General features: G+C 43.5%; 1 protein-coding gene across 2 annotated transcripts in view; it reads left to right on the top strand.

Moving 5' to 3' along the window:
• LOC118369824 (zinc transporter 6-like) overlaps positions 1 to 27,976 on the top strand; it is an 84,874-nt gene that overhangs the window by 43,513 nt on the left and 13,385 nt on the right. For both annotated transcript variants that reach the window (XM_035754549.1, XM_035754550.2), the window contains 3 exons: positions 8,087 to 8,122; positions 8,916 to 9,010; positions 26,600 to 26,648. In XM_035754549.1, the coding sequence (XP_035610442.1) occupies positions 8,087 to 8,122; positions 8,916 to 9,010; positions 26,600 to 26,648 (180 nt within the window). The remainder of the gene's footprint in view (positions 1 to 8,086; positions 8,123 to 8,915; positions 9,011 to 26,599; positions 26,649 to 27,976) is intronic.

The raw sequence follows: 27,976 nt of genomic DNA, 5'->3' as shown, positions 1-27,976 counted from the left end.
GCTAACATTTACGATAGCAAATTTCAATTTACAAAAAAAAAAAATGACGTTTTCGTCTTTTGAGCTTCTAGTCATGAAATCTATGCAGCCTACTCAATCACTTTTTATAGCTACTGTTTACAGGCCTCCTGGGCCATACACAGCGTTTCTCACTGAGTTCCCTGAATTCCTATCGGACCTTGTAGTCATAGCAGATAATATTCTAATCTTTGGTGACTTTAATATTCACATGGAAAAGTCCACAGACCCACTCCAAAAGGCTTTCGGAGCCATCATCGACTCAGTGGGTTTTGTCCAACATGTCTCTGGACCCACTCACTGTCACAGTCATACGCTGGACCTAGTTTTGTCCCATGGAATAAATGTTGTGGATCTTAATGTTTTTCCTGATAATCCTGGACTATCGGACCACCATTTTATTACGTTTGCAATTGCAACAAATAATCTGCTCAGACCCCAACCACGGACCATCAAAAGTCGTGCTATAAATTCACAGACAACACAAAGATTCCTTGATGCCCTTCCAGACTCCCTCTGCCTACCCAAGGACGCCAGAGGACAAAAATCAGTTAACCACCTAACTGAGGATCTCAATTTAACCTTGCGCAATACCCTAGATGCAGTTGCACCCCTAAAAACTAAAAACATTTCTCATAAGAAACTAGCTCCCTGGTACACAGAAAATACCCGAGCTCTGAAGCAAGCTTCCAGAAAATTGGAACGGAAATGGCGCCACACCAAACTGGAAGTCTTCCGACTGACTAGCTTGGAAAGACTGTACCGTGCAGTACCGAAGAGCCCTTACTGCTGCTCGATCATCCTATTTTTCTAACTTAATTGAGGAAAATAAGAACAATCCGAAATTCCTTTTTTCATACTGTCGCAAAGCTAACTAAAAAGCAGCATTCCCCAAGAGAGGATGACTTTCACTTTAGCAGTGATAAATTCATGAACTTCTTTGAGGAAAAGATTATGATTATTAGAAAGCAAATTACGGACTCCTCTTTAAACCTGCGTATTCCTCCAAACCTCAGTTGTCCTGAGTCTGCACAACTCTGCCAGGACCTAGGATCAAGAGAGACGCTCAAGTGTTTTAGTACTATATCTCTTGACACAATGATGAAAATAATCATGGCCTCTAAACCTTCAAGCTGCATACTGGACCCTATTCCAACTAAACTGCTGAAAGAGCTGCTTCCTGTGCTTGTCCCTCCTATGTTGAACATAATAAACGGCTCTCTATCCACTGGATGTGTACCAAACTCACTAAAAGTGGCAGTAATAAAGCCTCTCTTGAAAAAGCCAAACCTTGACCCAGAAAATATAAAAAACTATCGGCCTATATCGAATCTTCCATTCCTCTCAAATTTTAGAGAAGGCTGTTGCGCAGCAACTCACTGCCTTCCTGAAGACAAACAATGTATACGAAATGCTTCAGTCTGGTTTTAGACCCCATCATAGCACTGAGACGGCACTTGTGAAGGTGGTAAATTACATTTTAATTGCATCGGACCGAGGCTCTGCATCTGTCCTCGTGCTCCTAGACCTTAGTGCTGCTTTTGATACCATCGATCACCACATTCTTTTGGAGAGATTGGAAACCCAAATTGGTCTACACGGACATGTTCTGGCCTGGTTTAGATCTTATCTGTCGGAAAGATATCAGTTTGTCTCTGTGAATGGTTTGTCCTCTGACAAATCAACTGTAAATTTCGGTGTTCCTCAAGGTTCCGTTTTAGGACCACTATTGTTTTCACTATACATTTTACCTCTTGGGGATGTTATTTGAAAACATAATGTTAACTTTCACTGCTATGCGGATGACACACAGCTGTACATTTCAATGAAACATGGTGACGCCCCAAAATTGCCCTCGCTAGAAGCATGTGTTTCAGATATAAGGAAGTGGATGGCTGCAAACTTTCTAATATTAAACTCGGACAAAACAGAGATGCTTGTTCTAGGTCCCAAGACACAAAGAGATCTTCTGTTGAATCTGACAATTAATCTTAATGGTTGTACAGTCCTCTCAAATAAAACTGTGAAGGACCTCAGCGTTACTCTGGACCCTGATCTCTCTTTTGAAGAACATATCAAGACCATTTCGAGGGCAGCTTTTTTCCATCTACGTAATATTGCAAAACTCAGAAACTTTCTGTCCAAAACTGATGCAGAAAAATTAATCCATGCTTTTGTCACTTCTAGGTTAGACTACTGCAATGCTCTACTTTCCGGCTACCCGGATAAAGCACTAAATACACTTCAGTTAGTGCTAAATACGGCTGCTAGAATCCTGACTAGAAACAAAAAATTTGATCATATTACTCCAGTGCTAGCCTCTCTACACTGGCTTCCTGTCAAAGCAAGGGCTGATTTCAAGGTTTTACTGCTAACCTACAAAGCATTACATGGGCTTGCTCCTACCTATCTCTCTGATTTGGTCCTGCCGTACATACCTACACGTACGCTACGGTCACAAGACGCAGGCCTCCTAATTGTCCCTAGAATTTCTAAGCAAACAGCTGGAGGCAGAGCTTTCTCCTATAGAGCTCCATTTTTATGGAACGGTCTGCCTACCCATGTGAGACGCAAACTCGGTCTCAACCTGTAAGTCTTTACTGAAGACTCATCTCTTCAGTGGGTCATATGATTGAGTGTAGTCTGGCCCAGGAGTGGGAAGGTGAACGGAAAGGCTCTGGAGCAACGAACCGCCCTTGCTGTCTCTGCCTGGCCGGTTCCCCTCTTTCCACTGGGATTCTCTGCCTCTAACCCTATTACAGGGGCTGAGTCACTGGCTTACTGGGGCTCTCTCATGCCGTCCCGGCAGGGGGTGCGTCACCTGAGTGGGTTGATTCACTGTTGTGGTCATCCTGTCTGGGTTGGCGCCCCCCCCCCCCTTGGGTTGTGCAGTGGCGGAGATCTTTGTGGGCTATACTCAGCCTTGTCTCAGGATGGTAAGTTGGTGGTTGAAGATATCCCTCTAGTGGTGTGGGGGCTGTGCTTTGGCAAAGTGGGTGGGGTTATATCCTTCCTGTTTGGCCCTGTCCGGGGGTGTCCTCGGATGGGGCCACAGTGTCTCCTGACCCCTCCTGTCTCAGCCTCCAGTATTTATGCTGCAGTAGTTTGTGTCGGGGGGCTAGGGTCAGTTTGTTATATCTGGAGTACTTCTCCTGTCCTATTCGGTGTCCTGTGTGAATCTAAGTGTGCGTTCTCTAATTCTCTCTTTCTTTCTCTCTCTCGGAGGACCTGAGCCCTAGGACCATGCCCCAGGACTACCTGACATGATGACTCCTTGCTGTCCCCAGTCCACCTGGCCATGCTGCTGCTCCAGTTTCAACTGACCTGAGCCCTAGGACCATGCCTCAGGACTACCTGGCATGATGACTCCTTGCTGTCCCCAGTCCACCTGGCCGTGCTGCTGCTCCAGTTTCAACTGTTCTGCTTGCGGCTATGGAATCCTGACCTGTTCACCGGACGTGCTACCTGTCCCAGACCTATTATTTGAGGTCATTTATTTGCTGGTCATTTATGAACATTTGAACATCTTGGCCATGTTCTGTTATAATCTCCACCCGGCACAGCCAGAAGAGGACTGGCCACCCCAAATAGCCTGGTTCCTCTCTAGGTTTCTTCCTAGGTTTTGGCCTTTCTAGGGAGTTGTTCCTAGCCACCGTGCTTCTACACCTGCATTGCTTGCTGTTTGGGGTTTTAGGCTGGGTTTCTGTACAGCACTTTGAGATATCAGCTGATGTACAAAGGGCTATATAAATACATTTGATTTCCATTTCCATTTAAGTCATTTAGCAGACGCTCTTATCCAGAGCGACTTACAAATTGGTGCATTCACCTTATGACATCCAGTGGAACAGCCACTTTACAATAGTGAATCTAAATCTTTTAAGGGGGTGGGGGGGTGAGAAGGATTACTTTATCCTATCCTAGGTATTCCTTAAAGAGGTGGGGTTTCAGGTGTCTCCATAAGGTGGTGATTGACTCCGCTGTCCTGGCGTCGTGAGGGAGTTTGTTTCACCATTGGGGAGCCAGAGCAGCGAACAGTTTTGACTGGGCTGAGCGGGAACTGTACTTCCTCAGTGGTAGGGAGGCGAGCAGGCCAGAGGTGGATGAACGCAGTGCCCTTGTTTGGGTGTAGGGCCTGATCAGAGCCTGGAGGTACTGAGGTGCCGTTCCCCTCACAGCTCCGTAGGCAAGCACCATGGTCTTGTAGCGGATGCGAGCTTCAACTGGAAGCCAGTGGAGAGAGCGGAGGAGCGGGGTGACGTGAGAGAACTTGGGAAGGTTGAACACTTGACGGGCTGCGGCGTTCTGGATGAGTTGTAGGGGTTTAATGGCACAGGCAGGGAGCCCAGCCAACAGCGAGTTGCAGTAATCCAGATGGGAGACGACAAGTGCCTGGATTAGGACCTGCGCCGCTTCCTGTGTGAGGCAGGGTCGTACTCTGCGGATGTTGTAGAGCATATTGTAGAGTAGATTTGATAACATTCTGGAGTATATGCAAATTGCCATCATACAAACTGAGGCAGCAGACTTTGAAAATTAATATTTGTGTCATTCTCAACTTTTGGCCATGACTGTACATCCATTATTTTTTTCAACTGGTACTTGGGTACCTTCAGACGAGTCTTGTGAGGCCTGTGGGCGTCTTAGAGCAAAACAACCAACATGTGAGAGTCATCTTTCCACAGAGGGGTCATAATAGTTTGTAGGTCAAATCGCCAAAGCGTACAGACAATTTTGTGAGAATACTTTTTTCATTGTCTCATGGTCTGACAAACACCCCTCTAGCACTGTCATCTTTCACTGCAGATGAGAAAATGTGACATCTGTGGATGCGGTGGATTGAGATGCATCCAATGCAAAAAAGAAACTGATCTCTAGCTGAAACGGACAGATCTTTATTGGGAATTTTTGTAATTTTGCAAATTAGATTTTGTTGGGACGCGGACATCGACCTTAGGGGGCAAAAACTAAAGTATGGTGGTTGGTCAGGGTGTATGGGTAGTATTGTAACACCAACGTTTAGCAACACAAAGGTTGCATGGTCTAATCACACCATGGACAACTTTTGCAGTTTAGCAATTTTGCGACAACTTGCTACTTTGCAACTACTTAGCATGCTTGATAACTTTAACCCAACTCCTAACCTAAGCCCTAGCCTAGCTAAAGTTAGCCACTTAGCTAGTGTTAGCCACAACAAATAGGAATTTGTGACATATCATAGGTTTTGCAAATTCGTAACATATTGCACGAATTGCAATTTGTAGCATATTGTCCGAATTGCAATTCATAATCCATCATACAAAATGGGTGATGGACATCCATCCACAAATGAATACATGCCATACAAAACGGAACATATCATACTAATTGGAGTATCTCGGATTTAAATGTACTATGTTACATCTACCCGAGTCCAGATTGATTTGGGGTAAGTGTATGGTAAATCTAGGCTGGCTCCATACCTTCTTCCCTTAATGTTGCCATGAATACTGGACAAAGGTTTTGATCATCCACCGAAAGGACAAATCTATCCTGGAGACATATACCAAACCACTTCTGTAAATAGCCTTTTAGTGGCCTGTTTCTGATGGCTGTTGTCCCAGTGATCGGTTCTAGTGTTACTATCAGATTTAATCGGCCATGTAGCTCCCAGCGTGTCCTGGCCATCTCTTTTATTATATCACTCCGCCTTAGCATCTCAGCGCAGACTCCCCTCATTATTACTAGCGCCATGTGTTTTCCCCGGTATAGGAAGTGCCCTTATTCTAGGGGTGTGCCAAGAACTCGGACAAAACGAGTATCGTAATGGATAATTTTCCAAATTCGATTATGACACAAGTATATTTTCTAATTTTCCGGGATCTGAAAAAAAGTATTTTCAGCTACCAGCACTCATCTCTCTTTCACTCAGTGTGAAGCGCTATGTGGTTAAACAACTGTCGGCTAGTTTCTCCGTCTGTAAAGAAATGGGCAGGATATTGGTTGAGCCTGCTACGACGATTTGGAATGAAGCAAGCCGCTCTCCTTCTGCACTAATTTCTCCAGACAGCGCACGCCTCTGTTTCACTCACTCAGTCACTCGTCTCAGGGTCACAAGTCTCCCCTTCTCCAAACATTGTGTTTGAATCGGAATCCATAGTTGGACATAGTTGTTCAATGTAGTTATTTCCCATCCACTTTCTGCTTGGCGTTGTTAAGTAGGCCTACTTTGTCTGTCCAAATAATTATTCCATTGTTGACGTCTGTCGTTGTGTCATGATCCAAGCCCATGCTTGCATGCTATTATTATTTATTCTCACCTTAAGCATGTTTACAGAGCAACAGATCGTTAGAAAATCATATATTTTTTTCACCCATCTACACACAATACCCCATAATGACAAAGTGAAAACATGTTATTAGAAAATTTTTGCAAATTTGCTACACATCCGTTTTCACGTCTTGCCTTCGATTTAAGTCAAAACTGTAACTCGTCACTCAGGAACATTCACATTCTTGGTAAGCAACTCCAGTGTATATTTGACCTTGGTTATTGTCCTGCTGAAAGGTGAATTAATCTCCCAGTGTCTGAGGAAAAGCCGACTGAACCAGGTTATGCTCTAGGAATTTGCCTGTGCATAGCTCCATTCCATTAATTTCTTTATCCTGAAAAACTCCCCAGTCCTTAAAGATTACAAGCATGCCCATAACATGATGCAGCCACCACTATGCTTGAAAATTTGGAGAGTGGTACTCATTAATGTGTTGTATTGGATTTGCCCCAAACATAACGTTTTGTCCTGAAGACAAGGGGCTAATTGCTTTGCCTATTTTTTTGCAGTATTTCTTTAGTGCCTTGTTGCAAACAGGATGCATGTTTTGGATTTTTTATTCTGTACACGCTTCCTTCTTTTCACTCTGTCAATTAGGCTGATACATCCTCAGTTTTCACAGCCATTAAACTATGTATCTGTTTTAAAGACACCATTGGCCTCAAGGTGAAATCCCTGAGCAGTTTTCTTCCTCTGGCAACTGAGTTAGAAAGGACGCCTGTATCTTTGTAGTGACTGGGTGTATTGATACACCATCCAATATGTAATTAATAACTTCAACATGCTCGAAGGGATATTCAATGTCTGTTTTTTGAGTTGTTTTAAACATCTACCAATAGGCGCTCTTCTTTGTGAGGCATTGGAAAACCTCCCTCGTCTTTGTGGTTGAATCTGTGTTTGAAATTCACTGCTCGGCTGAGGGACCTTACAGATAATTGTATGTGTGGGGTACCGAGATGAGGTAGTCATTCAAAAATAATGTTAAACACTATTGCGAACAGAGGGAGTCCATGCAACTAATTATGTGACTTGTTAAGCAAATTTCTACTCCTGAACTTATTTAGGCTTGTCATAACAAAGGGGTTGAGTAGTTGACATTTCAACTTTAAATTTTGAAATAGTTTGTAAAAAATATCAAACATAATTCCACTTTGACATTATGGGGTATTGTGTGTAATCCAGTCACAACATCTCTATTTAATCCATTCAGGTTGTAAACCAACAAAATGTGATAAAATTCAAGGGGTGTGAATACTTTCCGAAGGCACTGTAAATCTGTGTTTGTAATAAATACAGGCTGCAGTAGCCAGCCATGCATTATGCTATTTATTAGCTTATTTTGTTGATAATTAAATAGGACTAAATAAATCATGTGCATTTTCATCTGTCAGGGTCGATTGCTTTTGAACAATGTGTGTGGAAGAGTTAAGGAACATAACGATGAGCTCTGAGTGATAGCGAAGCAATGCGCGCTTGAGGTATACACTTTACTGGCATTTAAAGCTCACTTCCGGATTTTCCGATCACGAGTAGATCCGATTTCGAGTATCAACTATGATAAAATGGATACGACTACAACTGCGAGTATGACTAGAACAACAGCCCAATAGAGAGTTTCCTGTTATATGAAGTTCCCTTGTACTATAACAGCCCAACAGAGGGTTTCCTTGTCAGGTCATGTGGTACCTTTCTTGTTTATTAACTTGTCCCATGTTTCTATGTGACACTGTTTTTCTTCCCTTCTGTTATTTTGTCAGTGTGGAGAGATTCGTGGAGCAGCCTGAGGTGCACACGTAAGTAGGCCCCGGTCTAAACACGCTTGCCCACACACACACTCCAGGGAGAACAGCAGCCCAAACAAACATCACAGGCAGGTCCAGACAGTGCTAGCCTACTGTCGCTCTCGTCCCTCTAAACTGAAAACAATGTGATTTTCAGCTAATTATGTTGCCATCACTCGCCACAGCCTGGATCACCATTATGAAACAAAGATTAGTAGTTTGATGAAAACAAGACCGACTTAAACCCGTCTCCGTTGACGAGATTACATTTCAAAGCAGTGGAACATTGGAGTGCACTATCACTAAAACCACAAGTATTATTTTCACTGCTGGGCAGCAGGTGTTAGCCAGGCAAGACGTCACATGTTCCAGGTACCACAACATTTAATCTAGTGTAGAACATCCATTTACAATGCAGCACCCACTGACTTCCCTCAGCATTAAAATCTGCCTCAGTTGATTTGTTTTTGGATATTAAAAAATAAAAGAATTGTCTTTATTTGGTTGTTTTGATGTTTGTGTTTTGGACACTTTTACACGTGTTTGTTTTCCATCACAATTCACTTCCTCTTTAACTTCATTGTGAAAGTGTCATGTATTCCAACTTAATTTTAGCAATAATATTACTCTTAACTTGATTGTGTGCACAGTAATTAGCCAAATACTTGTGTAGTGAACGGCAATGGAGACAACTGTACAAGCCATGGAGAGTGTGTGTGCTATGTGTTACAAGTGTGCGTCTATTTTGTACTGATAATGGTACGTGTGTGTGTGTGTGTGTGTGTGTGTGTGTGTGTGTGTGTAGGGGTCGTCTGTTGGTGGGGACCTTTGTAGCTCTGTTCTTCAACCTACTAACTCTTCTCTCTGTGAAGAACAAGCCCTTTGTCTACGTCTCAGAAGGTAGGTCAACTCTGACTGTCCTCACTGCCTAGTATATCGGAGGTTATAATGAACTGTCTCTACTAACTTACTGTATGGAAAAAGAGGTTGCCGATATCACAGTATGTAATTTATAAAGCAACATTTTTGTAGTTCATTCTGGGATAGTATTAGGTCTTGTTTTCAACTGTGTTTGTCAGTAATGGATTCCACACAGTCATTGATAATCAATTCTGTCTGTGGTACATGGCAGTCCTAGTAGCCATGGTGCCGCCCTACTGTGCCTTGTCCTGCTGTACGTGGTTGTCTGTTGCATTCTGGCTGCTATTAACCTGAGCTGCCAGCTGGGGAGCTGGCGCTGCACGATGCCTGTCTGTGGCTGCAGTGATTCACTAAGCAGGGCCCAAGCTGTCATCTCTCACTGTTAGTTTGTAAATCGTCATTGACACAGTTATGGACTCTGGGACAATCCAGCCCCTATACTAGTTGACCCCCTACAACAGTCTCACTGAAATCCAATGAGACTTTTCATAGTGTACACACACAGCCCTTTGCACGTCATTAGCACGGTCTCTACTCTAGCTCACAATACAACCAGTATTCTGAGAAAAAAACTAAGTTTGCTAGAGAGCGAGGAGCGATGGGAGGTAAGCAGTAAGGTGAGCGAAAGAGATGAGAATGGCCATAGAAGAGAGATGGAGTAAATGAATGAATGGAGGGAGACGAGAGGAAAACACAACCCATGGAGATCACACAGTCAGCACTCTACCTAGTAGAGGGCAGCGTAGAAAGCTGAGCTTTCTGTCTTTGTTTGTTTTGAGCCCAATGTTTACAACACACAAGCAAAATGTTGACACTGTCCCCTTCGTCTATGGCCTTTTCTGTATTAATGTCCGCTCCGGTTTGCGCAATGTTTTTGATCAGTGCAGATGGGGTGTATTTGGTCCATGGCCTCTTAGGAAGGCTAAATGGCTCTGCTATCTTATGTAATTAAGGTCTTTAGTGGAGCAGTATGCTTGGTTAGGAGCCCTACGGCTGTCTTGCTGTCCTCCTTCGCCTTGCCTTAGAATGACTTAATCTGCTCGAGGACCATTACGACACGAGATGTGCTTAGATCATGGACGAATGAGCAGTCTTCTCAGTCGGCCTTGTCTGTCACCCAGTCACGTGCCACAGAGGAGACCTCTGAATGGCCCTGCTTGTGCCTCCACCAATCCTCTCCTCGGTTTGGAAGGAGGAGTTCTTGTGTTTTTGATCTTAGCAGGTTGTGTTGAGTAACAGTGATGTAGTACACAATGACTGATGATTGTCATATTAGTGTGCACCTTTAGATCAGACAAAAGGTGAAACTCCGGCATGTCACATGGGGTCATCTCTTTAATTCGATTGGTATGTTCAGTCAACAGCGGATATAGTGAGGAGAGGAGGTCCAGTGCAGGCAGAGCTAGAAGATGGAGCAGGATGAAACTGAGTCGACATTCCAACTCAGTTTTCTGTCCCCAAAACTATTACGAACACAGTACACTACATTTGGTAGACTTAACAATTTGTCAATGTTTCAAGAAATGTCATTGTTTTTAAGGAGGGTAAGGTTGAAGTGTCCCAAGCATCTTTGACCTGTATTCTGATTTACTGCCCCCGCATACTGCTTGTATCCACAGCACTAACTTGTGAGATGGTGATCTCCCGCTCGTTTAGTAAAGTGCAGTCAGTTCTCTGCTTTCGCTCTGTTTATCGTACTAATTCATGTGTGATAAAGTCTGTCTTGCTTGTGTATGTTTGCCATCCTTAAATACTAATATAATTATTAAATTATGAACCTAGTTGGTTTAGCTACGGAGAAAGACGGGAACCTTCCAGCTAACCATTACTGGCAGAGATAATGGCTGGGCTGGACATGCTGAGGGATGAATTCGGATTGGTCTGCCATGTAGCATTCATATGTTTAACATGAGCTGCTCAGTATGTGTAGGTAATCCTTTCTAATGCAGATTTTTTGAAAGATATCACAAACTTCAAAAATGTTGCTATTGCTGGATGATCGTGCCATTCTGACTCTGAAAATTAATCAGACAATGAGGAAATCCCTGATTTAGGTTAAAATAAAATCATTGAATCAGACATTGTAGACTCTTCTGAAACGGTGATCAACAATGTTGTCACCAAAGAAGTTGACCTAGTTTTGAAATCACTGGAATGCCCAGTGGAAGCAGGGTATGAAACCCAAGGAGAAAATTCTGGCGTTTGATTGCAAATATGCAGAGGGAGTCAAAAAGAGAACACAAAGAAAGCTGTTGTATAAAACACATCTCTGGATTGCATTTTCAAACTAAGGGCAACTACGGCATCCTTGACAGAGAGGGAGAAGCGTTAAGCCATGTATATGGTTAAGAGAGTCTAGCTAGCTACATTTTCAGATATTATGTTTCTAATTTTCTCAATTTTCATTGCATGTTAAAACATACTGTTAGTTAGCTAGTAATATTATTTGTATCTCAGAAATCCTTTTGCATTGTTAGTCTGTTAGCGAGCTAACATTGAACCTAGTTGGTTAGCTTTAGCTACCTGCAGATTCATGCATGGTAGTAATGTTATGGGTTGGGATTATGGTTCGTTGTTTAGCTAGCTACCTGTACCATATACACCTTCTGTATCCTGTGAATGTGACAAACTTTGACATACAGTGGGGCAAAAAAGTATTTAGTCAGCCACCAATTGTGCAAGTTCTCCCACTTAAAAAGATGAGAGAGGCCTGTAATTTTCATCATAGGTACACTTCAACTATGACAGACAAAATGAGAAAAAAAATCCAGAAAATCACATTGTAGGATTTTTTATTAATTTATTTGCAAATTATGGTGGAAAATAAGTATTTGGTCAATAACAAAAGCTTATCTCAATACTTTGTTATATACCCTTTGTTGGCAATGACAGAGGTCAAATGTTTTCTGTAATTCTTCACAAGGTTTTCACACACTGTTGCTGGTATTTTGGCCCATTCCTCCATGCAGATCTCCTCTAGAGCAGTGATGTGTTGGGGCTGTTGCTGGGCAACACAGACTTTCAACACCCTCCAACGATTTTCTATGGGTTGAGATCTGGAGACTGGCTAGGCCACTCCAGGACCTTGAAATGCTTCTTATGAAGCTACTCCTTTGTTGCCCGGGCGGTGTGTTTGGGATCATTGTCATGCTGGAAGATCCAGCCACGTTTCATCTTCAATGCCCTTGCTGATGGAACGAGGTTTTCACTCAAATTCTCACGATACATGGCCCCATTCATTCTTTCCTTTACACGGATCAGTCTTCACAGTAGGTAAGGTGTTCTTTGGATGCAACTCAGCATTCTTTGTCCTCCAAACACGACGAGTTGAGTTTTTACCAAAAAGTTATATTTTAGTTTCATCTGACCATATGACATTCTCCCAATCTTCTTCTGGATCATCCAATGCTCTCTAGCAAACTTCTGACGGACCTGGCACTGCAGGATTTGAGTCCCTGGTGGCGTAGTGTGTTACTGATGGTAGGCTTTGTTACTTTGGTCCCAGCTCTCTGCAGGTCATTCACTAGGTCCCCCCGTGTGGTTCTGGGATTTTTGCTCACCGTTCTTGTGATCATTTTGACCCCACAAGGTGAGATCTTGCGTGGAGCCCCAGATCGAGGGAGATTATCAGTGGTCTTGTATGTCTTCCATTTCCTAATAATTGCTCCCACAGTTGATTTCTTCAAACAAGGCTGCTTACCTATTGCAGATTCAGTCTTCCCAGCCTGGTGCAGGTCTACAATTTTGTTTCTGGTGTCCTTTGACAGCTCTTTGGTCTTGGCCATAGTGGAGTTTGGAGTGTGACAGTTTGAGGTTGTGGACAGGTGTCTTTTATACTGATAACAAGTTCAAACAGGTGTCATTAATACAGGTAACTTGTGGAGGACAGGGGAGCCTCTTAAAGAAGTTGTTACAGGTCTGTGAGAGCCAGAAATCTTGCTTGTTTGTAGGTGACCAAATACTTATTTTCCACCATAATTTTTAAATAAATTCTTTAAAAATCCTACAATGTGATTTTCTGGGGTTTCTTTTCTCATTTTGTCTGTTATAGTTGAAGTGTACCTATGATGAAAATTACAGGCCTCTCTCATCTTTTTAAGTGGGAGAACTTGCACAATTGGTGGCTGACTAAATACTTTTTTTGCCCCACTGTATACTTCATTCATTTTTAAATGCATGGGTTTATTGGTGTTAAAATACACCAGTTAGGCTATTTTGGACGATCAGGCTGATAGTTGTTTTTGTGTTTATGCTTTTTTCATAACGACAAGTTTGAATGTCGAACAACAATGGAATATTAGTGATGTCACTGTGACAACTGTCTACAGACATGTAGATAGACGTAGTATAAACCAGCCTTTAGTCTTAATCTTTGGTTGAGTACACTGCCGTACTCGCTCTGTTCAGCACATGGCCTCATCTGAATCCTTAAAGAGATGGGTGGGGCTAAGGCTTAAGAGGGTCTGAACGATGCTGAATGGGTGTAGGCAAAGAGCTCTCCAGTAGGTGTACCAAATCATTCAAGGGCCATTTTCTCAAAAGTGGGGTGACATGTTAATCAACTTTGAAAGCAGAAATACTTTCCAATTGTTCCTCAACTGTAGTGTATGATATACAGTGCCTTCGGAAAGTTTTCATACCCCTTGACTTTTTCCACATTTTGTTACATTACAGCCTTAATCTAATAATTAAATGGAAAAGTACAACAACAAAAACTCAGCAATCTACACACAACACCCCATAACGACAAAGCAAAAACAGGTTTTTAGAAATGTTTTGAAATGTATTACAAATAAAAAACAGAAATACCTCATTTACTTAAGTATTCAGACCCTTTGCTATGTCACTCGAAATTGAGCTCAGGTGCATCCTGTTTCCATTGATCGTCCTTGAGATGTTTCTACAACTTGGAGTCCACTTGTGGTAAATTAAATTGATTGGACATGATTTGGAAAGGCGTACACCTGTCTATATAAGGTCCCACAGTTGACAGTACATGTCAGAGCAAAAATCAAGCCATGAGGTGGAAGGAATTGTCCGTAGAGCTCAGAGACAGGATTGTGTCGAGGCACAGATCTGGGGAAGGGTACCAAAAACATTCTGCAGCATTGAAGGTCCCCAAGAACACAGTGCCTCCCTCATTCTTAAATGGAAGAAGTTTGGAACCGCCAAGACTCTTCATAGAGCTGGCTGCCCGGCCGAACTGAGCAATCGGGTGGTCACTCTGACACCCATCCAACCTGACAGAGCTTGAGAGGATCTGCAGAGAAGAATGGGAAAAGCTCCCCAAATACAGGTGTGCCATGCTTGTAGCAACATACCCAAGAAGACTCGGGGCTGTCATCACTGCCAAAGGTGCTTCAACAAAGTACTGAGTAAAGGGTCGGAATACAGTACTTACGTAAATGTAATATTTCATGTTTTTTTTATAGCAAAAATGTCTAAACACCCGTTTTTGCTTTGTCATTATGGGGTATTATGTGACGATGAGAAAAACATTTAATCAATTTTTAAAAAACATTTTTTTTTACGTAAGATAGAGCCAGTCGGTCACAGATCATTTGTTTATCTTAAAATGTAAAAATAAATTATACTTTATTGTATTAATTGGTACGAATAAGAAATATTGTGAAAGGAAGAGCCAATTGGTGGGAATGAAATTGAACAAGTCCCATCCACTGGATTCCTCAGTTTTAATTGATGAAACGGTATCCTGGAAAGATCATATTCAATTTGTCTGCAGCAAAGTGATGAAATCTGTTGGTATAATCAGAAAGATTGGTGATTTGGTTCATCAGGCTTGCTTCCTAACTCTATAGCTTAATTTACTCATGTCTCATTTACTGTAATATTGTCTGGGTCAGTAATGTTGTATCATTGGACTATCATTAAAGTGAAGACTGTTTTATTATCAAATCAATTATCTGTGTAATTATTATGTGATTAAACTAATAATGTAAACATTAATTAACTAGGAAGTTTGTGCACTACTGGAAAATGTGAGTTACTATTTCCAGAATTTAACTCTCTTCAGGTACTTTCATACCTTATCGATTAGTCACTTATTAATATATTATTACCTCATCAGTCATTCTGAATGTCGCAAACTCTTTGCTATCTGCATGAACCCTAGCATAAATTATGATTTGGCGATATATGAATTGGTTTAATTATTAATTTACTAACTAAATAATCACACAAACACACACACAGGATAGGTTATGCATTGAGTACTACATAATGCAATGAGAAGTCCCTAGTGGACATAATGCAATGGTCATTCGATAGCGAAATGTACTCCAGAATGGATCTTTCAGAGTACCATTTGGTCGTCCGATAGGGAAATGTTCTCCTCTCGTCTTCCTCTCGTCTTCACTCGAGGTTCCTAGACTATTTTACATATACAGCTGCAGACTGTGAATGTGTAGTCTTTAGTTTTGTAGAATTCTTAATCATTCGTGACGTTTGGACTGCGTCGTTACATCCTCTGGTCTTTGTAGAGATTTTCTTCTTCTCTGTCGAAAGTTCTAGCCATTACGTCCCTCTCAGCTAATGCTGTTGGTCTCGTTGGCCTATTGTAAATTTTGTCAGAAGTGGGTTTTATACACTCTGGGAAAATGGGGAGTTCCATGACGCCGATGTAATGTCTGTGCTCACGTAGGCATCGCCACTGACTTGGTTAAGACTTTGTATGAAAAGCAATTCTCTCATTTAGAAGGCGAACATCAGATTACATCTTCTCGCAAATAGTTTCATATTTAATCATATATGTTTCCCCACATTTGGATAGGAACCTGACAACTGGGAAATATATACATTCAGAGATAGTTATGTTGTTATAGTGTACTTCATGAGATCCCCAAACACAGCGTATCTCACATAATTGTTCTTCGAGTACCCACGCACCACTCCAACCGCATGGATTTCAGAAATATTGTTTCATTATTCAATCTTTTGATGTTAGATTTTGTTGGAAAGAATGTCATTGTTCTACCGAGTAAATCCTCTCTCAATACTGCATGTCCAGGATGAGTTTCTGCAAGGAATTTCTAGCCGTCATAAAACGGCCAACTTCACCCCTCTTCCCCTCTGCGGGAGAGATTGGGCGCTGTAAAGCGGGCCCACTTTAACCTGATCCCTCAGATCTGAACAGGAGATAGTCATGATAGTACATAGGCCTCCTACCTACACAAATTGCTCATCATACAAAACAAAAATAAATTTGCATGACTAGCTGCCGCCTCTTATTAACTGCCTCTATCTGCACCTTTGTTTAAGAAACTCAATATCATGTACTTTCATCTACAAATACTAATTTTGTCTAAACCCTTCAATGGATTCTTCCAGCTCAATTCTGAAATCCATTTATATAACACAAGACACTGCGATAACCTTTACCCTCTCCACTGTCGCACCTCAGTCTATCAGATACTATACTCTGAAATTCTTATCTTGACATTGCCAAACCTCATCCCTCAATAACTTCAAGCGAAGACTGGGGGTCAGCCTGATGAACCAAACTACTCAGTAATCTCCTCCATATAGCCTAACTCTCACATGCGTGCACACACACATTTAAACTATTTTTTTTTTGTGGTAACTGATCAATTCATTTATACATTTATAATTAGTAGGTTTTATCTATTTTAACAAACCTTTTTTATTTTTGTACTTATGTACAGCGGTCTAAGGCACTGCATCTCAGTGCAAGAGACGTCACTACAGTCCCTGGTTCAATTCCAGGCTGTATCACATCCGGCCGTGATTTGGAGTCCCGTAGGGCGGCGCACAATTGGCCCAGCGTCGTCCAGGTTTGGCCGGGGTAGGCCGTCATTGTAAATAAGAATTTGTTCTTAACTGACTTGCCTAGTTAAATTGAATGTTTTTATTATTTTTGTGGTGTGGTTATCATGTAAGCCCATGGGCTGTCAACCACACCAGCCACACAAAGGTTTTGGGTCACTTAGAAATGTTGTTGTTTTTGAAAGAAAAGCAACTGTTTTGTCCATTAAAATAACATAAAATTGATCAGAAATACAGTGTAGACATTGTTAACGTTGTAAATGACTATTGTAGCTGGAAACGGCTGATTTAAAAATGGAATGGAATATCTACATAGGCGTACAGAGGCCCATTATCAGCAACCATCACTCCTGTGTTCCAATGGCATGTTGTGTTAGGTAATCCAAGTTGATCATTTTCAAAGGCTAATTGATCGTCAGTAAACCCTTTTTAAATTATGTTAGCACAGCTGAAAACTGTTCTGATTTAAAGAAGCAATAAAACTGGCCTTCTTTATACTAGTTGAGTATCTGGAGTATCAGCATTTGTGAGTTCGATTACAGACTCAAAATGGCTAGAAACAAAGGACTTTCTTCTGAAACTTTTCAGTCTATTCTTGTTCTGAGAAATTGTCAAGAAACTGAAGATCTCGTACAACGCTGTGTATTACTCCCTTCACAGAACAGCGCAAACTGGCTCTAACCAGAATAGAAAGAGGAGTGGGAGGCCCCAATGCACAACCTTCCTACCTTCAGGCTATGCTCAAACCCTACACCCCAACCCAAGCACTCTGTTCTGCTTCTTGTTCTCTTTTGGCCATCCCACCCCTATGGGAGGGCAGCTCCCAGTCAGCCCAGTCCAAGCTCTTCACTGTCCTGGCACCCCAATGGTGGAACCAGCTTCCCCCGTAAACTAGGACAGCGGAGTCCCTGCCCATCTTCCCGAAAACACCTGAAACCCTACCTTTTTCAAAGAGTAAATAATCCCCCTCCTCACTTGCACTTGACCACCCCACCCACTCCTTCTAGCTCTGAAAGAAGCTTAGACAGGGATTAGACTCTAGGGGGTTAAATAATCCCCCTTCTTACCAAACCCCCCCTCTAGTTTTGACTTTGCTGACAGCTACTTTATTGCAGAAAAGTGTACTTACTATGCCTGTGGTATGTGGTTGTCTCACCAAGCTATCTTAAGAAGAATGCACTAACTGTAAGTTTCTCTGGATAAGAGTGACTTCTAAATGACTACAATATCAATGTAGTCATTTAGCAGTCGGTAACAATCAGGGTTAACCTTGTCGCTTCCGCCTATCATTGAAGAACATAATAGGTCATGTCTGCTAGAATATTTTATGAGGGCTATGGGTATTCCATTAATTGGGAGAGTCATTATGAATACATAGTTATAATATACATTACATAGAATGTGTGTTCATGTGGGCTGAGTAAACGTGTAACTGAAAACATACAAAAAAACGAAATAAAGTACTTCTTGGTACTTTGAGGCACTTTTCCTTTTTAGAGCTTTCAAGCTCCATCTCCTTTCCTCATTTACCAACAGTCTGTGGATTATGACATTGTAGGTAGATTGGAGAAAGACTGCCACTTATGTATTGTGGTCAGTTTGTATTAATTTAATTTAATTCTAGTGGTTGGTGGGGTCTAGTTAGGGAGAGTCGGTCCACCGAGAGACTGAAGTGAGATGAGTGGAGGCCCCACACACACCTCAGAGTTGTGTGTGATGCCCTCCCAGTCACCCAATCCCAACCCCTCAGATAGAGCCCCTCTCCACTCTCGCCAATAACCACCCTTGAATCTTAGCTATAATGAGAAACAAGGAATAGTAATGACTCAGCAGGTTTGCAAGTCAAAATAATAAATACAATTACATTGTAGTATTGTTAATCCTTCCTTCCCTTTCTCACAAGCCAAATCCATCCCTCTCCACCTCCCCCTCCCTATTTTCTCCCCCCTTTACCCAACTCAATCCAAGCTTGTCCTAACACACCCTTGTCCCAAATAAGCATGTTCCTAGCTCCCATCCTTGCCCACCCAAGCTAAGCTTGTCCCAACCTCCCATCCTTGCCCACCCAACCTAAGCATGTTCCTACCTCCCATCCTTGCCCACCCAACCTAAGCTTGTACCTACCTCCCATCCTTGCTCAGCCAAGCTAAACTTGTCCCAACCTCCCATCCTTGCCCATCCAACCTAAGCTTGTCCCAACCTCCCATCCTTGCCAAGCTAAGCTTGTCCCATCCTCCCATCCTTGCCCAGCCAACCTAAGCTTGTCCCAACCTCTCATCCTTGCCCACCCAACCTAAGCTTGTCCCAACCTCTCATCCTTGCCCACCCAACCTAAGCTTGTCCCGACCTCCCATCCTTGCCCAGCCAAGCTAAGCTTGTCCCAACCTCCCATCCTTGCCCACCCAACCTAAGCTTGTCCCAACCTCCCATCCTTGCCCACCCAACCTAAGCTTGTCCCAACCTCCCATCCTTGCTCAGCCAAGCTAAGCTTGTCCCGACCTCCCATCCTTGCTCAGCCAAGCTAAGCTTGTCCCGACCTCCCATCCTTGCTCAGCCAAGCTAAGCTTGTCCCGACCTCCCATCCTTGCCCAGCCAGGCTAAGCTTGTCCCGACCTCCCATCCTTGCCCAGCCAAGTTAAGCTTGTCCCGACCTCCCATCCTTGCCAAGCTAAGCTTGTCCCGATCTCCCATCCTTGCCCAGCCAAGCTAAGCTTGTCCCGACCTCCCATCCTTGCTCAGCCAAGCTAAGCTTGTCCCGACCTCCCATCCTTGCCCAGCCAGGCTAAGCTTGTCCCGACCTCCCATCCTTGCCCAGCCAAGTTAAGCTTGTCCCGACCTCCCATCCTTGCCAAGCTAAGCTTGTCCCGATCTCCCATCCTTGCCCAGCCAAGCTAAGCTTGTCCCAACCTCCCATCCTTGCCCACCCAACCTAAGCTTGTCCCGACCTCCCATCCTTGCCCACCCAACCTTAGCTTGTCCCGACCTCCCATCCTTGCCCAGCCAAGCTAAGCTTGTCCCGACCTCCCATCCTTGCCCAGCCAAGCTAAGCTTGTCCCGACCTCCCATCCTTGCCCACCCTCCTTACTGTACCTCCGGCACACTTACACCCATCCATCCATTCTCATTCATTCCCGCCCAACGTATACCCTATTCACCCACCCTCCTACGCATTCATATTCACCATCCCTCACCCTCCCATTCATATACACAAACAAACACACACAAACACACACATATATATATATATATATATATATATATATATATATATATATATATATATATACGCACGCATGCATGCACGCACATCCATAGAACAGTTGTTGACATACACTTCATGGCTATAAGTACATGGAGAAGCCTTCAAATTAGTGTAATCGGCTCTTTCAGCCACACTCATTGCTGACAGGTATATAAAATCGAGCACACCTCCATGCAATCTCCATAGCCTAACATTGGCAGTAGAAATGGCCCGTACTGAAGAGCTCAGTGACTTTTGACGTGGCGCCGTCATAGGATGCCACCTTTCCAACAAGTCAGTTTGGCAAACTTCTGCCCTGCTGGAGCTGCCCGGTCAACTGTAAGTGCTGTTATTGTGAAGTTATTGGAAACGTCTCGGAGCAACAACGGCTCAGCCGCGAAGTGATAGGCCACACAAGCTCACAGAACGGGACCGATGAAGCGTGTAGCGCATATAAAAACTGGAAGCAACGTCAGCACAATAACTGTTTGTCTGGAGCTTTATGAAATGGGTTTCCATGGCCGAGCAGCCGCACACAAGCCTAGATCATCATGCGTAATGCCTATTGTTGGCTGGAGTGGTGTAAAACTCGCCACCATTGAACTCGGGAGCAGTGGAAACACGTTCTCTGGAGTGATGAATCATGCTTCACCATCTGGTAGTCTAACGGACAAATCAAAGTTTGGCGGATGCAAGGACAACACTAACTGCCCCAATGCATAGTATAAAGTTTGGTGGAGGGGGAGTAATGGTCTTTGGCTGTTTTTCATGGTTCGGGCTAGGACCCTTAGTTCCTGTGAATGGAAATCTTAATGCTACAGCATACAATGACATTCTAGACGATTCTGTGCTTCCAACTTTGTGGCAACAGTTTGGATATGACAATGTCCTCGTGCACAAAGCGAGGTCCGTACAGAAATGGTTTGTCGAGGTCGGTGTGGAAGAACTTGACTGGCCTGCAGAGCCCTGACCTCAACCCCATCAAATACCTTGGGATGATTTGGAACGCCGACTGCGAGCCATGCCTAATCGCCCCACATAAGTGCCGACCTCTCTAATGCTCTTGTTACTGAATGGAAGCAAGTCCCCCGCAGCAATGTTCCAACATCTATTTATTTTATTTATTTTATTTCACCTTTATTTAACCAGGTAGGCAAGTTGAGAACAAGTTCTCATTTACAATTGCGACCTGGCCAAGATAAAGCAAAGCAGTTCGACAGATACAACGACACAGAGTTACACATGGAGTAAAACAAACATACAGTCAATAATACAGTATAAGCAAGTCTATATACAATGTGAGCAAATGAGGTGAGAAGGGAGGTAAAGGCAAAAAAGGCCATGGTGGCAAAGTAAATACAATATAGCAAGTAAAACACTGGAATGGTAGTTTTGCAATGGAAGAATGTGCAAAGTAGAAATAAAAATAATGGGGTGCAAAGGAGCAAAATAAATAAATTAAATACAGTTGGGAAAGAGGTAGTTGTTTGGGCTAAATTATAGGTGGGCTATGTACAGGTGCAGTAATCTGTAAGATGCTCTGACAGTTGGTGCTTGAAGCTAGTGAGGGAGATAAGTGTTTCCAGTTTCAGATATTTTTGTAGTTCGTTCCAGTCATTGGCAGCAGAGAACTGGAAGGAAAGGCGGCCAAAGAAAGAATTGGTTTTGGGGGTGACTAGAGAGATATACCTGCTGGAGCGTGTGCTACAGGTGGGAGATACTATGGTGACCAGCGAGCTGAGATAAGGGGGGACTTTACCTAACAGGGTCTTGTAGATGACATGGAGCCAGTGGGTTTGGCGACGAGTATGAAGTGAGGGCCAGCCAACGAGAGCGTACAGGTCGCAATGGTGGGGAGTATATGGTGCTTTGGTGACAAAACGGATTGCACTGTGATAGACTGCATCCAATTTGTTGAGTAGGGTATTGGAGGCTATTTTGTAAATGACATCGCCAAAGTCGAGGATTGGTAGGATGGTCAGTTTTACAAGGGTATGTTTGGCAGCATGAGTGAAGGATGCTTTGTTGCGAAATAGGAAGACAATTCTAGATTTAACTTTGGATTGGAGATGTTTGATATGGGTCTGGAAGGAGAGTTTACAGTCTAACCAGACACCTAAGTATTTGTAGTTGTCCACGTATTCTAAGTCAGAGCCGTCCAGAGTAGTGATGTTGGACAGGCGGGTAGGTGCAGGTAGCGATCGGTTGAAGAGCATGCATTTAGTTTTACTTGTATTTAAGAGCAATTGGAGGCCACGGAAGGAGAGTTGTATGGCATTGAAGCTTGCCTGGAGGGTTGTTAACGCAGTGTCCAAAGAAGGGCCGGAAGTATACAGAATGGTGTCGTCTGCGTAGAGGTGGATCAGAGAATCACCAGCAGCAAGAGCGACCTCATTGATGTATACAGAGAAGAGAGTCGGTCCAAGAATTGAACCCTGTGGCACCCCCATAGAGACTGCCAGAGGTCCGGACAGCAGACCCTCCGATTTGACACACTGAACTCTATCAGAGAAGTAGTTGGTGAACCAGGCGAGGCAATCATTTGAGAAACCAAGGCTGTCGAGTCTGCCGATGAGGATGTGGTGATTGACAGAGTCGAAAGCCTTGGCCAGATCAATGAATACGGCTGCACAGTAATGTTTCTTATCGATTGCGGTTAAGATATCGTTTAGGACCTTGAGCGTGGCTGAGGTGCACCCATGACCAGCTCTGAAACCAGATTGCATAGCAGAGAAGGTATGGTGAGATTCGAAATGGTCGGTAATCTGTTTGTTGACTTGGCTTTCGAAGACCTTAGAAAGGCATGGTAGGATAGATATAGGTCTGTAGCAGTTTGGATCAAGAGTGTCCCCCCTTTGAAGAGGGGATGACCGCAGCTGCTTTCCAATCTTTGGGAATCTCAGACGACACGAAAGAGAGGATGAACAGGCTAGTAATAGGGGTGGCAACAATTTCGGCAGATAATTTTAGAAAGAAAGGGTCCAGATTGTCTAGCCCGGCTGATTTGTAGGGGTCCAGATTTTTCAGCTCTTTCAGAACATCAGCTGAATGGATTTGGGAGAAGGAGAAATGGGGAAGGCTTGGGCGAGTTGCTGTTGGGGGTGCAGTGCTGTTGACCGGGGTAGGAGTAGCCATGTGGAAAGCATGGCCAGCTGTAGAAAAATGCTTATTGAAATTCTCAATTATGGTGGATTTATCAGTGGTGACAGTGTTTCCTATCTTCAGTGCAGTGGGCAGCTGGGAGGAGGTGTTCTTATTCTCCATGGACTTTACAGTGTCCCAGAACTTTTTTGAGTTAGTGTTGCAGGAAGCAAATTTCTGCTTGAAAAAGCTAGCATTGGCTTTTCTAACTGCCTGTGTATAACGGTTTCTAGCTTCCCTGAACAGCTGCATATCACGGGGGCTGTTCGATGCTAATGCAGAACGCCATAGGATGTTTTTGTGTTGGTTAAGGGCAGTCAGGTCTGGGGAGAACCAAGGGCTATATCTGTTCCTGGTTCTAAATTTCTTGAATGGGGCATGTTTATTTAAGATGGTTAGGAAGGCATTTTTTTTAAATATCCAGGCATCCTCTACTGACGGGATGAGATCAATATCCTTCCAGGATACCCCGGCCAGGTCGATTAGAAAGGCCTGCTCGCTGAAGTGTTTCAGGGAGCGTTTTACAGTGATGAGTGGAGGTCGTTTGACCGCTGACCCATTACGGATGCAGGCAATGAGGCAGTGATCGCGGAGATCTTGGTTGAAGACAGCAGAGGTGTATTTAGAGGGGAAGTTGGTTAGGATGATATCTATGAGGGTGCCCGTGTTTAAGGCTTTGGGGGGGGTGCCTGGTAGGTTCATTGATTATTTGTGTGAGATTGAGGGCATCAAGTTTAGATTGTAGGATGGCTGTGGTGTTAAGCATGTTCCAGTTTAGGTCGCCTAGCAGCAAAAGTTCTGAAGATAGATGGGGGGCAATCAGTTCACATATGGTGTCCAGAGCACAGCTGGGGGCAGAGGGTGGTCTATAGCAGGCGGCAACGGTGAGAGACTTGTTTTTAGAGAGGTGGATTTTTAAAAGTAGAAGTTCAAATTGTTTGGGTACAGACCTGGATAGTAGGACAGAACTCTGCAGGCTATCTCTGCAGTAGATTGCAACACCGCCCCCTTTGGCAGTTCTATCTTGTCTGAAAATGTTGTAGTTTGGAATTAAGCCAGGATTCAGACACAGCTAGAACATCCGGGTTGGCAGAGTGTGCTAAAGCAGTGAATAGAACAAACTTAGGGAGGAGGCTTCTAATGTTAACATGCATGAAACCAAGGCTATTACGGTTACAAACGTCATCAAAATAGGAGTGCCTGGGGAATAGGAGTGGAGCTAGGCACTGCAGGGCCTGGATTCACCTCTACATCGCCAGAGGAACATAGGAGGAGAAGAATAAGGGTGCGGCTAAAAGCAATAAGAATTGGTCGTCTAGAACGTCTGGAACAGAGAGTAAAAGGAGGTTTCTGGGGGCGATAAAATAGCATCAAGGTATAATGTACAGACAAAGGTATGGTAGGATGTGTATACAGTGGAGGTAAACCTAGGTATTGAGTGGTGAAGAGAGATATTGTCTCTAGAAACATCATTGAAACCAGGAGATGTCATTGCATGTGTGGGTGGTGGAACTAATAAGTTGGATAAGGTATAGTGAGCAGGACTAGAGGCTCTACAGTGAAATAAGCCAATAAACACTAACCAGAACAGCAATGGACAAGACATATTGACATTAAGGAGAGGCATCCTTAGTCGAGTGATCAAAAGGGTCCAGTGAGTGGAGAGGTTGGTTGGGGGTCACGGCGATTTAGACAGCTAGCCAGGACATCGGTAGCAAGCTAGCATAGTATGGAGGTCTGTTGTTAGCCACCTCTTGCATTCCGTCAGTAGATTAGTGGGGTTCCGTGTGGTAGAGGGGATTAATCCAAATCACACAACAAAAAAAAGAAAAAAAACAATAGATATAGTTATAGAGGCCCAAGAAGAAACATAATAATAATAAAAATAAATAAATTGTCCGATTGTCTATTCTGAGAGCAGCCGGTAAGACAGCTAACGGTTAGCAGGCCGCAGATGGGCGTTCAGGTAACGTCGCGACGGAGGAGCCAGCCGGATCTCCTTCGGGTATATAACGTCGGCAGTCCAGTTGTGAAGGCCCGGTGGGGCTCCGCGTAGGCAGTAAAACTGGTCCGGATAGGTGACTGCAGCCCAGGAGTGATTGACGGAGCTCAGGAGTGATTGACGGAGCTGGCTAGCTCCGGAGTAATTTATGTTTGCTCCGGAATCGACGAAAGCAGATAGTCACACGGATAGCAGCTAGCTAGCTGTGAGATCCGGGTATGAATGTCCAGAGAGCAGTTGAAATCCAGGGACATGGAGAGAAAAATTGGTCCGGTATGTTCCGTTCCGAGCCGCGCTGCGCCGTACAAAACTGGCGATAGATTTTCGAGCTAAAGGATAGCTGATGACCACAAACCGTGGTTAGCTGAATACTAACGATTTGCCAGTAAGGAAGCTAACTAGCTTCTGAACTAGCTTCTGAACTAGCTTCTGAACTAGCTTCTGATTAGCTTCTGGATTAGCTTCTGGGCTAGCTTCTGGCTAGTTTCTGGCTAGCTTCTTGGAGTTTCTGGCTAGCTTCTTGGAGGATTGCAGATTTGAGGTAAATAATACTTATTTATAAATAAAAATTGGTGAGGCGGGTTGCAGGAGAGTGTTTTGAAGATGAGTTGATGGAAAATAAAAATAAAATGTATGTGAAAAAAGTTGTAAATATATATATACAGGACACGACAAGACAAGGACAAAAGACGTCTGAACTGCTATGCCATCTCGGACCAAAAAAAGAGGTGGAAAGTGGAAGTAGTGGCAAGCCTTCCCAGAAGAGTGGAGGCTGTTATAGCAGGAAAGGGGGGACCAACTCGATATTAATGCCCATGATTTTGGAATGAGATGTTCAACGAGCAGATCTTCACATACTTTTGGTCATGTAGTGTACATACTATATTTTCCTTCCTGAATTGTCTTTTAGAGTATAGATTGTATTTGTGGGAGGGGGAATTATATTGTCTCAATTTATGTTAAGCTGATCTCGGCCATCACTGGATGTAGCCTTGTGCGTTGTTATTTTCTACTAAGGCTTGTTTCTAGTCTCTTTCACTTATCTACCTAAACCACTAGCCTACATTTCTGTGACATAGACTGAGAGGTTTGCTCTATAGCCATTTGTGTTTAAACATCCCAGATGGCGGTGGGGATGCTCTAAAAGAATATCTGTGCCCTCCTCTGGTCAGTCATCTGTGAGGGTAAGCCATCCTGTGGGGTGGACAGCTCAGAGGACACGCTCCGCTCAAATAGCACTCAGGCTTCTGTTACCGCCGCAACGAAAGACGTATGGGAACAGACTGCAGATAAGGGCTGCTAGAGTGATGCTCTCCGCCTGTGTCTAACTCTTACCCCTGTCGTCTGTCTCTGTCTTCTCTCTCCCCCATCCCCCCAACAGCTGCCAGCACCAGTTGGCTCCAGGAGCATGTCGCAGACCTAAGTCGAAGGTAAGATCCCCTTTCAGTGAGTCATCCTGCTGTTCCGATCCTCCTTGTTTTTCCCTTTAGTCCACAAGTGGACAGTTTCCCTCCCAAGAATCCCTCAGGAGATGGATGCACCACTGTGTGTGTGTAATATAACTAGCAGTCTGTCCCAGTTAAATTGAGGTTAAAGGATAAGTGAAATATACACGACATGGGGTGTAGTATATTCAACAAAACCTTACAGAGTGTCTTTGTTAGGGAAAAGTATTGGCTTAATTGATTGAGCTTGGGATGTTTGTAAGGTATGAGAAGCAAGGGCTGGTGTCATGTCATTTCCCATGGATTAAAATGACCCCCTCAGGCCAAACCTACCTGTAGAGGTCAGAGGTGAAACTCTTATCTTCCCTTTCACTTCCACCATATTGTGCTGTGCGCCCTCGCCCTGAGGTTAAGACCTGCTGGATGCTTTCAGTTTCTGCTCCTGGCCGTCACCTCTGGAGACTCTGTGCAGTGAAACTCCTCTCCACCCCTCATACACTATCTTCCAGGATGATGAATCGCCTCACTTGTTTTGTCTAAATAATGAATGTTGGTGGGTTTTGTTTCAGTCCAGTGTTGAGATCATCTTGCACCTTTACAGTCTCTGCTGGTGCCCCGGTATGGAACCTGCCCACTCAGGAAGTGGAAAATCACAAAAGGCTGAGTCATGTTTAGAGTAGGAGGACTCATTTGAAAAATAACACCCCCCTCCCCCAACCTCCTAATGGGATATGTGAATGAGCTGCTTAAGTTCAGGTGAAACAAGCCGCTACCTCATTGCAGGGCCGGCTATATTTAGCTTTTCTTATGCAGGCGTTCCCTCGTGGCTATAATAACCTGAGAATGTTTACAAACATACATGATCCCATAGAATAGACCAGTAGCACTCTATGAAACACAACTAGGCCTAAGTAAGATTGATTCTGTGACTGTGCAGTTCAAATCAAATGTTATTTGTCACATACACATGGTTAGCAGATGTTAATGCGAGTGTAGCGAAATGCTTGTGCTTCTAGTTCCAACAATGCAGTAATAACCAACAAGTAATCTAACTAACAATTCCAAAACTACTGTCTTATACACAGTGTAAGGGGATAAAGAATATGTACATAAGGATATATGAATGAGTGATGGTACGGGGCAGCATACAGTAGATGGTATCGAGTACAGTATATACATATGAGATGAGTATGTAGACAAAGTAAACAAAGTGGCATAGTTAAAGTGGCTAGTGATACATGTATTACATAAGGATGCAGTCGATGATATAGAGTACAGTATATACGTATGCATATGAGATGAATAATGTAGGG

This window comes from Oncorhynchus keta, chromosome 36 (assembly GCF_023373465.1).
Source record: "Oncorhynchus keta strain PuntledgeMale-10-30-2019 chromosome 36, Oket_V2, whole genome shotgun sequence".
NCBI classification, from domain to species: domain Eukaryota; kingdom Metazoa; phylum Chordata; class Actinopteri; order Salmoniformes; family Salmonidae; genus Oncorhynchus; species Oncorhynchus keta.
The sequence above is the reverse complement of the archived record's forward strand: the minus strand, read 5'-3'. Positions and strand labels throughout refer to the sequence as shown.